The 15,731-nt window shown below is 44.3% G+C and overlaps 1 protein-coding gene across 5 annotated transcripts in view; it reads right to left on the minus strand.

Annotated features, from left to right (window-relative positions):
• SNX19 (sorting nexin 19) overlaps positions 1 to 15,513 on the minus strand; it is a 39,979-nt gene extending 24,466 nt beyond the window's left edge. For 3 of the 5 annotated variants that reach the window (XM_037841971.1, XM_037841975.1, XM_037841972.1), the window contains exons 1-8: positions 13,269 to 15,513; positions 10,377 to 10,515; positions 9,240 to 9,340; positions 9,013 to 9,132; positions 7,017 to 7,147; positions 5,751 to 5,847; positions 5,087 to 5,267; positions 2,700 to 2,829 (exon numbers count right to left, since the gene is read on the minus strand). In XM_037841971.1, the coding sequence (XP_037697899.1) occupies positions 2,700 to 2,829; positions 5,087 to 5,267; positions 5,751 to 5,847; positions 7,017 to 7,147; positions 9,013 to 9,132; positions 9,240 to 9,340; positions 10,377 to 10,515; positions 13,269 to 14,972 (2,603 nt within the window). In that variant the 5' untranslated portion in view covers positions 14,973 to 15,513. The remainder of the gene's footprint in view (positions 1 to 2,699; positions 2,830 to 5,086; positions 5,268 to 5,750; positions 5,848 to 7,016; positions 7,148 to 9,012; positions 9,133 to 9,239; positions 9,341 to 10,376; positions 10,516 to 13,268) is intronic. The other 2 variants (XM_037841974.1, XM_037841973.1) reach the window with 2 other exon arrangements.
• Positions 15,514 to 15,731: the final 218 nt, after the last annotated feature.

Here is a 15,731-nt window from a genome sequence, read left to right on the forward strand (position 1 = left end):
CCTCAAAGGGCTTCTACTGCAGGGCAGGGCTTCTCAACCTTGGCCCTACTGACATTTTGGGCAGGACAGTTCACTGTTGAGGCAGGAGTGGGGTGAAGGGTGGGGAGTGGGGGCTGTCCTGGCATTGTAGGATATTTAGCAATATCTCTGCCCTTTACCCACTTAATGCCAAGAGCATTCTTCCCCTCTCCACCCTCCAAAAATGTCTCCATATATGGTCAAAAGTCCCCTGGAGGCAAAATTCCCTCCTGGTTGAGGACCACTGGTCTAGGAAAGAGGCCAATAAGTTACAATACATTGAGGTAAGTAGCATTATAAAAACTGGGAGTAAAGATTAATTCTGAGCGAAAGTAGGAGAGGATGCCATAGAAGGTTCCAGAGAATAAATCGCATTTAATGCTCAGTCTTTGAAGTTTAGTGATAGACCAAGGAGATAAGGGTGAAAGTTAGGGACAAAGGGAGGGAACAGAGAAAGGCCTTTTAGTTTGAGACAACAGAATGTGCAAAGGCCTGGAGGAAGAGAGACTACAGAATGTTCAGGCAAGGATGGAGAGTTTGAACGGGGAGACTGGGGCCAAGAAAGAAAGAAGGTGGAATCTTATCGTCTAAGCAAGTCCCTTTAGGCGTGTGTGTGTGAGTGTGTGTGTGTCTATTTTTAACACAGTGGACCCCCTCTTTCAAATAAAACCTTATCTAGATTCCTAGTCTATTAAAATAAACAGAACGGATTTACTTTGTTTGGATCATGGTATACACAGTTTCTCCCTCAGCCTCTAAACTGGCTTCAGAAGCACCTCTGTGGAATCCTAGAACTCTGGGAAACATATTGGAGAAATCACTTTTGTAGGCAGTAGGGTACCACTGGAGGATTTTAAGTGGAGAATATATGTTCATATTTGCTTTTCAGAAAAAGCACTCTGGTGGCAGGGCAGCAGATGGATTAGGGACAAGGGGGGAAAGCCTGAAGGCACAGAGACCAGTAAGCACTGTACTTGTGTGTCTCACTCAGAGACTATTCTTAGGGAGAAAGTACATTGGCTTTGGAATCTATTGGGGATTGAATCATGTCCTCACCAAAGACACATTCAAGTCCTAAGACCTGGTCCTGGGTGTGTGAGCCCATTTGTAAATAGGACCTTTGAAGATGTTATGAGTAGTAAGGTGTGGACTCATTTGTGAATGAGATCTTCAAAGATCCTATTTAGATGAAGCCAAACTGAATCAGGCTGGGCCTTAATCCATGCCTGAAAACCTTACAAGTAAGGGAAATTGAACAAGTAGAAACCAGAAGTCAGAATATGCCAGAAATCAGAGAATGAAGCAGACTACCATGTGACAAAGGCAGAGATGCAAGCCAAGGAACCCAAAGATTATGGCAAGCCAGCCGACTCCATGAGAAAGCACAGCCTTTTGAGACCTTGATTTTGGACTTTTAGCTTCCAAAACAGTGAGATAATAAATTTCCACTATATAAGCCAACCCACTGTGTGGTTTGTCATAGCAGCCCTGGCAAACTAAGACAGAGTTAAACCCAGCTTCAAATTCAGTTGTGTTACCATGACCTTTGGCATGTTTGTTGACCTTTCCAAGCTCTATTTTCCTATTCTCTAAAGTGGGGATATCTACCCTACTGGGGTATTAAAAAAAAAAAAAAAAGTAAAAAGAGGCCCCATGCTGGGATACGATAAGCATTCAGCAAATAGAAATGCGCATCTTCTTCTTTCACTTAGTCTCTTTATGATTAAAGCTATTTAGCCTCCCTGATCCTAAGTAACTTTGAACGTGGGAAGGGAGACTTAAATGCTTGTTGTTAATGGCTTTTTATACATGCTGTTCCTAGATTATGGACAGATACATCATTATTTTCTTAAAAGAAGATATTTTTTGAGTGACCTGTTAGCACTGGCCACATGTTAATGAAAGAGGTCAGGATCTGCCGGCTTCTTACTTTGGGATCTGCTAGGGTGTCTCACAAGGAGAGGGAGATCAGGCAAGAGTGGCTGAAGCCCAAGCACCTGTGTGTCTGCCTGTTCAGAGACTGTCTCAGGCCTTCTTCAGTCTACTAAAGCCTACATCTACTTTAGCTGTTAGAGTTAACAGCTAGAAACTCCTGTGCACAGAACTCTCAGGAGATCACAACATCTGGATTAAAGTCTAAATTTCAAAACCAAGTATCCTTTTATTCTTTTCATCCTGTGTTAGTAAGTCTTCCTTCAGTTGTGAATATTTATGTACGCCATCCCCCCAAGAAACAATCTTTATTTCAGTAACATTGATCTGTTTTAACCTTGTCTTTTCTACTGTTTATTATTATAATAGCTATATATTCTCAGTTAATAGAAAAAAACATCCATGGTAAAAAGGTGAAGGGTAGAGGGCTGGGGGTATAATTGGTTGGAGAACTGGTCCTGGTACAGAAGAGGTTCCCCTAAAGTACTTTAAGACCACAAGCACTGTCTGTAACAATAGCGGGTATGCCCGAAGTCTGAAAGAACTAGCCATATTCAAACCTTAGACAACAAGGCGGTTAGTGAAAGCTCTCTGACACCTGCCAGGCAGTCTGCACCTCCAAAACAGAGGACCTCATGTCACAGGTCCCCTGGACTCTACACTTAGCCTTCCCAGGGAAAAATTCAGTGTCACATCCAATTCCTGTCCAATTTTAGACTCTAATGTGGAGGAGAACTCAGTAGTCTTACCTCTGAATTAGGGTCCCAAAGACAAGATGAAGAACTTTCTGCATGTTTTCAGTACACAGCCACCTCCACTGTTCCATCAGCACCAAGAGGAGCAGATCCAGGGCTGTGTCAGCTAACTCTGTCTCTGTCCCTGGAGACAAACAGGCAGCAAAGGGAGCCAGAAGAGACCACAACTTGAGGGATGTATTTCAGTGCACACAGTGGCACCCAGTCTTCTCTATCTTGGACTTTTATAACCCTTCTGATACAAATCAAGTTCAGTGCTAGGCTCTGTTTTTCTTTATATTTTTTTCTGTTCATGTTCCTGATATTCTGTCACTTAGAAAATATTTTAATCTTTTTAAAAGATCTGCATATAACTATTTTGCCTTGCTGGCTCCTCTTTCTTCTGTATTTCCTTGGGAAATACAGATATTTTGTTCCAAGTAAGTGTTCATCGTGGGTGACTAACCAGAATTGGCAAGGCCAAATCTCTTCCACCCTCCCATTCCACTCAACCCCACAAAGCATCGTGGAAATGCCGACGGCAGAAAATTTGGACTTCACTCTTGGGTAAAAACTTACACTGAAAGCACCTTCATTTCAGATTGTTGGGTCAAGATTCAGGAGGCTTCAGTTTGATTTGGGGATAGCATGTGGTTCTACCAGACTGCTGTTAAAATGCCTTGACAATTACTGATCTGTCTCCTGTTTAGTGAGCTCACCCATGACAATCTTAATTTTCCTGAAGGGATGTATTTTATAGATGGAAGCACCTGTTCTTTAACCCTGTTCAGAGGGGCCAACATCACCTCTGATTTGCTTCCCAGGTGACTTCCCCAGAAGTACAGAATGTTATAGAATGAATCTGAGATAGCTGGTGCTATTGCTGTAATGAATATCGTAATTAATGATCAATAATAATTTTGCCAGTCTAGGACCAATGGGTACTCTCTGGGCCTGCCCTCCCCAACCTCTCCTCAAGAGTTCTTTAAATCATGAATAACTTCAGATTTGATGGATTTGCTAGAACTGAATTCAGCTTCCCTCTTCATCCTGTCCAATATAGATTTTCTTTATCTGCACTGGATATCAAGGAGGCATAGGAGCTAACACGTTTGCTTTCCAGTTATGTGCTCAATGGTAGGCTATTCAGTGCCTTGGGAAATATCAGCACCTGGTGCCTGAGCCATCCTCCTCAATTCCATTATTTTCTCAGGGCTCACATGTGCCCGGAGCTGCCACCATGTGGTGACAATAAGTCATAGCAGTAAAAATAAGAAAGCAAAAGACACCAAGTCCTCTTGGAAGACCTTCCCCTTCTTATGAATACTGTAAGCCTTCAAGTCTCTCCACACTGGCGGAAGGGCTCAGGCATAAACCATCCTTTCAGAGATATGACGGTTTGAGTTCCAGGCCTGATTTTTGGCTGGAATGGTATTATTTTACCCATCTTCTTTATATTTAAAATTCTCTGGTACATCTGCCACCAGACCACTTTATTTACTCTCCAATGAGATGTGTTAAGGAATGGGGCTAACCCTTTGTTCCACATCATTACACTGAGGTCCCATGGAGGAGAGATCAGGCGATCTGTTCATGGGCACCTACAGACAATGGTGAAATTGGCTTTATTTTTCCCTTCTGAGCCCAGGATTTTGTGATCTTCCATTCCCAGCTGGATTCTTTTGGTCTGGTTTAAAAAAGAAAAAAGTTGTTCTTCCAGGTCCTACTTCAGAAACCACACTGGTTAATATCTCGGGCTCTCATTTTTTTCCTTTGTAGAACACATCTGCGTATCTCCTGGGAAGCCAACAAACCTGATCTCCCTCAAATGCTTATAAGGAAGACAGAGGCATTCTCATCTCCTCTACCTCCCTGTTCTACTGTCGGTAGCTAGGTAGTGTCATTTGCATGGCAGTAGGCAGTAAATAAGGAAGAAGGAATAGATCTGAGGAAAAAGATGAATTCCATGCTGACCATGTTGTATTTGAGTTGCCCTACGGGATATGCAAGTGGAGATTTCCAGTAAGCTATTGTGTATATACACAGGGATGAAGACATATAGGCATCATAGAAGATGCGATCACCCGGGGAATGTGTGGAGAGTAAGAAGAGAGAGCCAGCAGTGAAGCTCTGGAAGGCAAAAACAGGGAGCTAACAAAGGAGACTGAGAAGGGACCACAAGAGAGTCCAAAAGTAAACCAGGGCAGTGGTATCACAGACACAGGCAAGGGAGGAAGTTTCTAGATAAAGGGAGTGGTCCATTGATAGGCCAACATATGCCAAAGGCGATAACACTGGTGCTCAACATGTGTCTTGCTTTGTTGAAGAAAACTGAGATGGAAGCCCCAAGTGAACTGGACCCTGGATCCCTTCTCTGGGAGAGCAGAGACTCTGTCACTTACCTGGATCACTGTTGCTGAGGTCTTGGGCAGGTGCAGGTGCACCTGAGAAGCCGTGATCCACACATCCTTTGGGGATTTGTTCAGGATCTTTTTCTGGGGCTTCCTCTGGCTGTGTTTCTAGTAACTTGCTCTGGTTTTCAATAAAGGATTCCATTCCAGACAGGGATAGGATCTCTGGCTCCTGAAGAAATAGCCAGTGTCACATCACATAAAGAATGCAGTAAGTAGGAGAGCACATGCAGTACTCCAGGTTCCTCCCCTGCAAAAGTGTCATGGGTATAGAACCCAGTTGATGACAGAACCACCTGAGGAAAGTTTTTATCCTTTACCCAAGTCGCAAGTAAAACAAGCCTGTTTTAGACTATCACTTGCAGCTATCAATTTTGAGTCATCTGTGCTCTTCCAAGGATTGCCTTTCTCATCCTGTCATCCATTATCCCAATCTCACTACCCTTGAGAAGCCAACTGGCCAACCCAGAACTAGCAGGAATTCCAAATCACTCAGGGAAAATCTTTTTAGCATAAACATTAGCAATCCAGATGTTGGTGAAGTCCTTTAGCAGAGCACCTAAGTCCTTTCTGGCTTTGGAGAATGTGTACCTGCCTACAACTGCAGGATCTACATCTATTAATTCCTAAAGTTCTCCAGGTGTGGGGCTCTTACCACATTGCCTTCTCGGAAACAATAGAGAACCTTCTCATGTGCTTCAGTCGTATTCAGGGCTGGAGCAATTTTACTGGATGAGAACCTCAGTCTGGACCTGGTACAGAAACAGAGAGCAGGAATAGAACATAATTCATGGTTTTGGTCCCTGCAAAAAGGGCTGACAAGAATTAAACATTGAAACAAGAACACCCATTCTTATTCTTGGGAGCTTACTGTGGTTACGGTTGCCAGGGGAGACTTGGCCCTGAAATCTCCCCTAAAATGTATATCGGGCAACTCCACACAGTTCTAGTACTAAGCTCTATCTCTATAATGCATTTGTGAAAGGGCTTTTGCCAGCATAAAGAAGGGACCAGCCTGTCATAGGTGTATCCCTACAGGGATAGAAGAGTGGTTGGCACATAGTAGACACTCATTAAATATCTGGTGAAGAGACAAGTGGCATGGATCAAGGATTTATTAATTTTTCTTTATTGGTACCATTTCTGCACCTCTATTTATTACCCTAGTGCTCCACATGAAACCAGAAAAGGGATTACCAGTTTCAAGGAAGAGTGTTCTCATAAGCAAAGGCATTATTGTCACACTTCAAAATACGGGCCCGTTAAGAAAAATCTAAGAACTGTTGAGTCAGTTATTGCTGGTCCATGAAACATGAACACAGAGACAAATAGACAGAAACACACACACAAACACACTTTCCCTCTCTCTTTGTAATGGCCCAGATACAGATGAAGTTTCCAGAATAAGTGAGTGTGGTGATCTTCCACACATTGGCTTTGAATGCTGCTGGGAACATCTGGGCTTGAGTGCGAGAAAGAGTAGCAACAACCAACCTGTTACAAAACTAGGCCCTGTAGGTTTCCAATCTAGTCCTTTCCTGTTTGTTGCTAGTATATGCAATTTCTGAGCCAAGATTTCCAGAAATGATGGCAAACAGAGATGAAGTATAAGCTTTAATTCTTAATAGGAAAGAAACAACTCAATTCCCCAGGAAAACAGAGAAGTGGGAATATCCAGATTCTAGGAATTTTCCTTCTAGTCAAAAATCCCTGGCCATTTTGGGCCCTGGGTTCCCTGGCAAGAGCAAACACTCAGCACTGCTATGCAGCATCACAGGCTCCTTTGGGTTTGCATAAACACTGGTACAAATGACTCGCCTCCTCCCTCAAGGGCCTGAGAGTGGGGAGAAGCTTTGGCTGGGGGCTGGGGATCAACTTGAGAATTGGGAAAGGGTCGCTGGGCGATGGAGGGGCTTCTCACTTGTTAGCCTTCTTGCCTTCTGCGTGAGGCTTGCTTTCTGTCTCAGCCTCACTCAGCTCCTCGGTGGGACTCTGGGGTTCAGAGCGAGGAAATGCTGTCTTCAGGGTGTCCACGATAGCACTCACCACCATCTGCAGAGGCCAGAGGTGAAGGATCAGTAAGGCCCTTTGTCCCCCTAGAGAGGAACAGCTGGACAAGCAGTGACTTCATGGATCCTTGTACCATCAGGACAAAGAGAGTCATGCGAGCCACCAGAAAAGTCAAAGTGACCAGCCACTGACTTAGGGGCAACTATCCTCCCCCTTTTTTTGTGGCCTCCCCAAACAAGACAAATGACACTACGGGAAAAGAAGCCAGAATGAAGAGGGAGATAATTAAAGACCAAGGCATTCTGTAGGCTGGGAAAGTACTTTGCATTTTCGACTTCTTTTTATGTAAAAGCCTGGTTTTCAGTTCTTAAACTCATAATACCTTCACCAAGATTTGAATAAGTAGAATTAATAAAGGCAAAAGTATATGAAAAAAGGGAAGAGTGAAGATGATTAAAACTAAGAAATACAGTCTAGTGGCATATATAGTAAAACATGCTCAGAGTAATTCACACAGAGTAAGAATTTGTTGTTTTGTCTTCCAGTTAATTCAATTTCTCTTCTTTAGGTACAGAACACAAAAATCACTCAGATGAAAATTAAGGTATCTGGAATTGTTATAACACTTCTCTACTCATAAAGACCAAAGCCTTTTTAAGCCAAATAAAATAATCCTCACTAAAGAAGACAATTATCTTTATTTCTCAGAATAGGAAAATGACATAGAGATATTTGCTAAAAAGGAAAATATACCAAAAAACACTCTAACACATCAAAGAAACAGAAGGAAACGTTTCTTTGTCCTTTGGTGTCTCTCATCAATGAGGGCTGCTGGCCTCTGAACAGCTCCGCCCCTTCTCTAAATCCTTCCATGCTAATTCTTGCTGTGTTGCATGGCTGGCACAGCTAAGACAAGGCTGAAACAGCCAATTCAGTCCTTAGTGAAGTCTAAGAGAAAACAGTCAAGGAGAAAACAACAGAGGAAAGTAAGAATGTAGATTATGAGGCTTAGAAAACAGAACCTGCTCTCTAGACTGACAGGATTGCAGTTTTTGCACTTCTTGAGGGGAGGGACTTGCCCACCTTGCTCCCTGCTGTATCAACAGCAACTAGTACAGTGTCTGGTACAAAACAGGCCTCCAGCAAACAGATGTTGACAGAATCAAGGAATGAAATGATCTGTACAGGACCCTGGGGATTTTACTGAGTCCAATGCTTTCCAGTTTGCAGCTTTTCCCACATAATACAGCACACCTACCATGGGAAATTCCAATTTATTCCCTGAAGTCTAGAGGTGAGATAGGCCCTTCTCCTGCCAATGAGCCAATGTTTTCCAACCTCTTAGAACACATGCCATCTTTTGATAAACCTCATCCTTCAGCTCTGGAGACTGATATATGGTTAGTAATAACTGCCTACAGGCTCTTTAATATGCTACACAAATGCCCTTCTCCTACTTCCAAAGGTTCTGAGACACCCTCTTAGGTGTCTCTAGCAGAGAATCACTACATTGCTCAAATCCAGCTTCATTTCCTGTCTTAGGGTTCTCTTTCTCAGTAACCAACACTAGGGATGACCTTCACCTCCAGAAGACTCTCCTGCCCCCACCTATCTGTGGAGGGACAGCGTGATCCTGACAGGCATCTACTAGAATAACACAGGCTCGACATCCCCATGAGGTGTGTGTACAAGGAGAGCATCAAGACCACTGTTTCCCAACAATATCTCACTGTAATTCAGCAAGTTGGTGACCTAACCAGTATTTGGTCTTGAAAATTCTAGGCCATGATCTGTGAGCAACTCTCTGCTGCTTCTCCAACCCCCAACCATGCATCCCCCCATTCTGGAGAATGGATTCCATCTTTATGGATACAAACTAAAGATGGGCGTGCTGGCCCCGCTGGTACCTTGTCTATTCTGGAGACCACGAACGGTTTCTTGACAAAAGCAATTCGAGCATCTGTATTCAGAGCAAGGAACTCTTGCATCTCCTCACTGTTAGCAATCTCAGGAATAGCACATAGTTGCTGCAAAAGTAGGACATAAGAAGAACTTGAGAGAGAAATTACAGTGCCCACACCTCCCCACCTTGGTTGTGGTTAGAATGTGAGCAGAGCCAAGGAAGGACACCGACTTTTAGGAATGATTCTAGGAGGCTCTTCCGGGCTTCTACTCTGTCACTATCCATGTTTCCAAATGGAAGGTCTGGAAAGAGTTTCTTAGGACCTTTCACATCTGAAAAAAAACAAAAACACAATAAAAAGTTTTTTTGCTTAGCATTTACTGAGTGGTATTCCACATAAAACACAGAATACATAGAAAGAAAGCAGAACTGGGATTTTTTTAATTTTAGGAGTTCCAAAAATGCCCCAGGGATATAATATATACATCCTACTCTTACTATTAATGTCAATACTGAGGTATAAGAGGCCACACAGTACAGTTTCTATGAGAGGGGGCTCTCCAGTCCAACTGCCTGAGTTTAATTTTGGCTTCACGCCCTAATAACATAATAACTTTAGGCAAGTTACTAAATCTTTCTTTGACTTCATTTTTTTCTGTAAAATAAGAATACTGATCGTATCTATCTCATAGGCCTTTATGAGAATTTAATGAGCTAAACCACGTAAAGTGCTTAGAAGAGAACCTGGTACATTTATTCAAGTCTGGCTCAATATTGGCTATTGTTATTAGGAAAGAAAACATACCTGAAATTCACAATATATGCCAAAAATTATTATAATGTTTATTTGGGTGTTCATGAGAACAATTTTTCTTTTTTTTAGTAAATAGCATTTACTAGCTTAATTCCTGAGTTAGATTTTATCACATTCTCTTATCTTCCCTGTGTCCTACAGGTGTCAAATAGCAGAAAAAAAAGCCAGGTTGTTAAAAGAAAGAAGTGGACAAAGGATTTCTGGATACTATTTTAATATTTAAGAGAGAGCAATCTATGGAATGGAAAAGTTAATGTATCTCTTCGCACTACTTCATGGATATATATAGAGATTCAAAAGCTTCTTTCGTAAGTCCAAATACATGGGGCTCCAGAATCAAGCATCTAGTGGCATACTCCTCAGAAAGGATAGGATCAGTGCTGTCCAGACTGAAGCCCAAAACTCCTGAAGCAAACCAGGAGCACAGGACTTTCGAGAATGTGCTTCCACCCCCTCTACCCCTCTCCACAAACCACTAGGCCACCAAGCTCTCAGATGAGAGTGGCTAGATGTAAAAAGCAAACAGGCAGTCTAGAACTGGGGAAATTCCTGACTTTTGATGAACTTTCGTAGCTCTGGTTTCTCCTCCAGACGGGTCTGCAGATTCAAGAACTCCCGGTAGCGGCGATTCACGGTGTGGTAGGCCAACTGTTGCAGGCCGCTATTGTTCTCACTGTCCAGGGCTGTCTCATACTGTCGAATGAAGAAATTTGTTGGTTGAGTAAACCAGGTTTAGGCAGTCTTCTCTTCTGGTTTTAATGCCTGTTTGCTCAATGGGCACACAGTAAGAGGAGAGTAAGGGTACAGGGAGGGGAGATTTTCCTCTTCTGTTCTGGAACCTACTATATCTGATTGCTGCCCTTGGGATGTAATGAATAACTCAAATTCCAAGGGTGGCTGAATTAAAGAATGAGATGCACTCCTTATGTTTGTGGCCCAGAGTCAGAAATGAGTTTTACTGCTCCCCACTCCTACTTCTACTCCCAAAGCTCATTCTCTTAGATATTTTCTTTTACTTATAAAAATGGCTACATAACTATTGCTTTTCAAACCCCAATGGCAGAGTATAAAACAGAAGGCATAAAATCTATAAAAAGTAATCCCACCTCTTTCACCCCTAAATTACAGAGGATATAACATTGTAAGAGGCTAACCATTTGACATTACACTCAATCACTTACTATATTACTTGAGGGAAGAACAAATAATCCAAAATACCAGATGAATAAAAATCATTTGTGCCTGGAATGCATAAAGGATATGTGTTTTTGCCTTGCAGATCAATCTTCCTAATTGCTATTCTTAGAGCTAAACTTATTTTTCCCCCTAAGTATACAATATTTGTATGATCAAAAGTCACATGAGTATTGTAAGGGGTCAAAGTTGGCTGTCTTCCTATATTTGGAAGACTAGTATGTGGGAAGAGATGACTGTACTGCACGTCCCTGAAGAAGACGGCAAACATCTGACAAGCACAAGGGCCCCAACTCAATATATGGGAACACTTTTTGAAAGAGCAGTTCAAAAATAAGAAAATGCTGGGAGAGAACTACATGTGTGCTCACTCTTAGTAAGAGTAGGTTATAGTTACTGGTTGAATGAGGTATTGTACTGTGGGCAAAGGATGGAAAAAAAAACTGTCTCCTTGTTGGTGGGACTTGCTTTACACTTTTTTTAGAGCCAGAGAAGGTGAGGTTTTCATTCTGTGTTGCTGTGAGGGAGTGATCCCTCTGGCCAGTACTGAGAAGAAGGTAAGAGAGATGGGTGGAATGCAGAGGAGGGGGGCTCTCAGACTCAAACTGGGAATTAAGATCCTTTCCGTGGAATACTGTGCTCCTTGAGGGATTCATTCAGTACTGGGGGCTTCACTTCCATCCTAAAAACTACAAATATGTTTTACCATCAAAAAGTGTGATAACACAGATGTACAATTTAAAATCACAGTTATAGTATGTCCACATAAAAATCTAAACCCAGTCTCTCTCACATCACACCCAACTGGATGTATTATTTTGTTGCTCACTTTTCACTTTGCCTTTTCTAATGCTTACTTGGAGATGAGTTACAGCAGGTATCAAAATTTAGCAGCAACAACAAAAAGAATAAAGAGAACGACTATGAACTTAAAAAATTCTACCCAAAGAATCATTTTTTTTTCCCTAATGAGGGAAAAACTGCTGTTTAATGTCAGTGTTGGAACATGTCACAAATAGGAGATAAAATAACTAGGACGATAACACACGTGAGAAAAGTGCCTGTCATACGGAAACCCAGAGTTAGGGAGGACAAAAAGCCAGGCAAAATGTTAACAAAGTTATCCCAGACCTTTGAGGCTAGACTGAGTTGTTGTATGGCCAGACATCAATATTTCAAAACTTGTCTATTTTATAAGGAGTTTGTGTCCATGTGTATATGCATTTTTCTAATTATTTCCATTTTCTCTTCTACTTGACAAATTCATAACATTACTTTTCAAAATGCCAGCTTCATGCTCCAGCTGTGTTAACATCAAGAAAATGACCTTTTTCCTTGTACTTCAACTGGTATTTAATGAGAAGCATGGAACTGAGGCTTGTGCATGCTGGTAGTTTCTGGACTCAAGAGTAAGAAAAATTCAAAGGGAAGGCAAGTAAAATCTAATGGATAGTTTCTTGCCCAGAAATTCTCTTCCCCAAATTCTTCCCTGACAATTTTTTTTTCTTTTCAAAAATTCTATTCAAACTAATATCATCTGTACTTTTTGCTAGGAAGGTAAGTTATTTACCCATATACACCACAGAAAGTAGTGAGTTCCTCATTTCTAGAGGCATTTAAACCATTTAAGCACAGTTGTGGGAACCATTTGGCAGAGATAATCTGAAAGTGGTTTAAGTACCAGGAGTTGGTTAGACCAGAACAGAAGTTTCCCAAAACTGGCCTTAGGACAGGCTGCCTCCAAGTCTCCTGGAGAGTTGCTTTTTGTTTTGTTTTGTTTTGTTTTTTTAAATTTAGAATCCTGAGACCCCAGCCTTCAAAATTCTCATCAGAATCTGTATATCTCACAACTATATGATGATTCTATGAGCCACTGATAGTATACTTTGGATGGATTATATGGTATGTGAATACATCTCAATAAAATTGCATTTAAAAATAAATAAATAAAATCTATAAGAATAAAAAAAAGGCAGCCCAAATGATTCTGAGGTATAGCCAGGTTTGGGAATCACTGAAAAATATGCCCTTGAGTATCCTAACAACCCTGAGATTCTAGGATTGTTTGTGTGGGTATAGGATAAGAGCTTACTCTGCCTTACAAATTAGCTTCAAGCTATGCACAGACAGACACTTGTTAATTAAATATAGCAAATTTAGTCTCTCTCCCTGAGACCATTAGCTTCAGGGTTCTCTGCTTTTCAAACCCCTTCCCAGCCCACAGCTGGTGACTGCAACTCTAATCCTGTTACCTTCACGGTGTACAGCGTATATGGGTGGAATCCAGTGCCACTGTGCTCCCGGGCAGTAATGGTGCCAGTGATACGAAGATTCTGGATGATGACTGGGCCATCTGGACTGCTGAGGGACTCAAAGCTGAAGGTGGCTGAATGGAGAGAACCAGTTGGAGAGGAGGAGAGCAGAACCTGTGACAGATTAGGATCTAGAGAGCTCACACCATCAGAGAGATCCTTCTCTAAGCATGAAGGTCGTGGGGGACAGGTCCTTTCTGGACCCTCTAGCAAAGCTGTCAAAGGGGTGACAGTTCCTTTTTCTACCTCCTTATCCGTTGTGTCGATCTGGATCTCTGGGCAGGATTTTGGCAGGGAGACCATAAGGCATTTCTCTGTTTCTGTCCCTGGCCCCTCCTCAGCCTCTGCTCCCTCAATTCCTTCAGATGTCTCACTGTCCTTAGGCCCCAGAGCCTGGGACTCCCCAAGGGCACATAGGGCATCCTGGAGCCTGTCAGAGAGGAAGTTACCTGGGGCCATGAGCATGATGGTTTCTCTGCCCAGTTCAGATAGTGGAGACTCCAGCTCTGAGTCTTCACATATGAACAGGGGGCCTCGAGTGTCCGGCTGTAGGAAATGAGATGGGTTGCTTCCTACTTTTCTTTCTTCTGGCACCCCACTCAAATCTTCCTCTATAGCTTCATGGCCTTCTTCCACCTCTGGGGAGTGGCCAGAAGGGCTGTCCGGCTCACTGCAGGTTAGGAGCACTGGGGCTGCTACCAGAGGAGCGGCTCTCACATCTGGCAGACTCTCCACCTGAACAGGCAGTGGCAGAGATTTGGGCACTGAAGGCTGTTCCAGGGCACTGGCTGAGCAGAGTGGTTCAGCCTTTTGTGCTGGACCATCTCTGGTCTTGGAAAAGATGCCCACGAGTGCAAGGTGTACCCAGTCAGGATCAGACAGCCTGCTGGTCAGTGGCAAGATTACATTGCAAGTGATGAGTTCAACCACTACGTGGCGTCCAGTCCGGGTCTCCAAGTGGGGTTTGGGAACTAGTTCTTGCAGCAACAAATTCACAATGCCACGGGTATAGGCCACCTCAGCCGTGGGGCTCTGAACAGCGGGATGTGGGGCAGTAACTCGACAGTAGGCCTCCCAGAGCTGCGAGGGCTCAACTGGACCACTCTGTTTCCCTGCAGTGGCCTCCTTGGCCTGAATGTAGCTCTGCAGATGACAACCACAGAGAGTGAGGACTCTCTGGGCAAGAGCATGATTGTCCACCACACCCATCCTCTTCCTGAGCTCCTGGACCAACCCTTTCATGGCTGCTTCCATCTCTTCCTCAAAGGCTGGCTCCTGGCTCACTAAGCGATACCAGGATGACACAAAGTCCCGAATAATCATCTGGATGGTACGGTTGATCTCCTGTTCCAGCTGCCCCTCTGCCTCAGGGTTGGGAGGGCAGACGGTCACTGGGATGAAACGTTCCAAGTGCAGTCGGCCTGAAGCCCCCAAGATGGCATTTGGGCCAAGCCAGCCTCCCAGCACCACTAGCAATGCACACAGAAGGCAGAGAAGCCACACATTGACCAGGAGGTGGATGACAAGTAGCCAGCCGAGCACGACTCCCACAGCCATCAGCTTCCGGCTACTCAATAGATTATTAAGGCTACTGGCGGACCCGGCTGGGGAGTCCTGGCATGGTGGCACTGTCTCTGCCTTCATGGCTGAGAGAACCAAGTGGTTCCCCGAGACGACTGCCCTCTTTCTATTTTACGGGAATCCTCGGCACTTACTGTCTAGGAACTTCAGGACTAGGGGCAGAGGCATTAGGCTATGTAGTGGCTGTGAGGAAACCCGGATGCTATTCGGATAAGGAGGCCGGTGCTTCTGGCTCTCAAAGTCCTACAGGAACTGCAAAGCTAGAGGCAACTGTCTCACCTCTACCCTACCGCCGACATCGCCCTCAAACTAAGTGCCTCCGGCAGAGACGCTATTTTCAAGAACAAGCCTGCACCTTCATAGCACCGGTCGGACGCCGCTCAGCTGCCCCGGCGAGGGCGGCGCAGGGACCTTCAGGCCCCCCACACTTACAGAAGCCCGAAGGCCGCTGCAGGCCGGGACCGCTCGGAGCCCGGCGTGGGGGCGGGAGCCAAGACCGAACCCCCGACGCTGGACGCCCGCATTTGGTGTCCGCCCGCCTGGCCGCGGCGCACAAGCGTCAGCGGACAGAGGACGGCCCCAGCAATCCGCTTCCGGTCGGCACTGCCAGCCAGCCCGCTGCAGCCGACGGCTTCCGGGCAACGTCACCAGGAGAGAGGCATGCTGGGAGAGCGGGGTTAGCACACAGGCGCGGCTCCGCCGGGCGCCCCCTAGTGCTGAAGGGCTGCGTGACATCACAGGCACAAGCTGATTCTGAGCCTGCGCAAAGGAAGAACGGCAGGTGGCGGGGGCTAGGGGTGGGGGAGGGGGGTTAGAACCTGC

The sequence above is a fragment of the Choloepus didactylus genome, chromosome 6 (genome assembly GCF_015220235.1).
Source record: "Choloepus didactylus isolate mChoDid1 chromosome 6, mChoDid1.pri, whole genome shotgun sequence".
Taxonomy (NCBI): domain Eukaryota; kingdom Metazoa; phylum Chordata; class Mammalia; order Pilosa; family Megalonychidae; genus Choloepus; species Choloepus didactylus.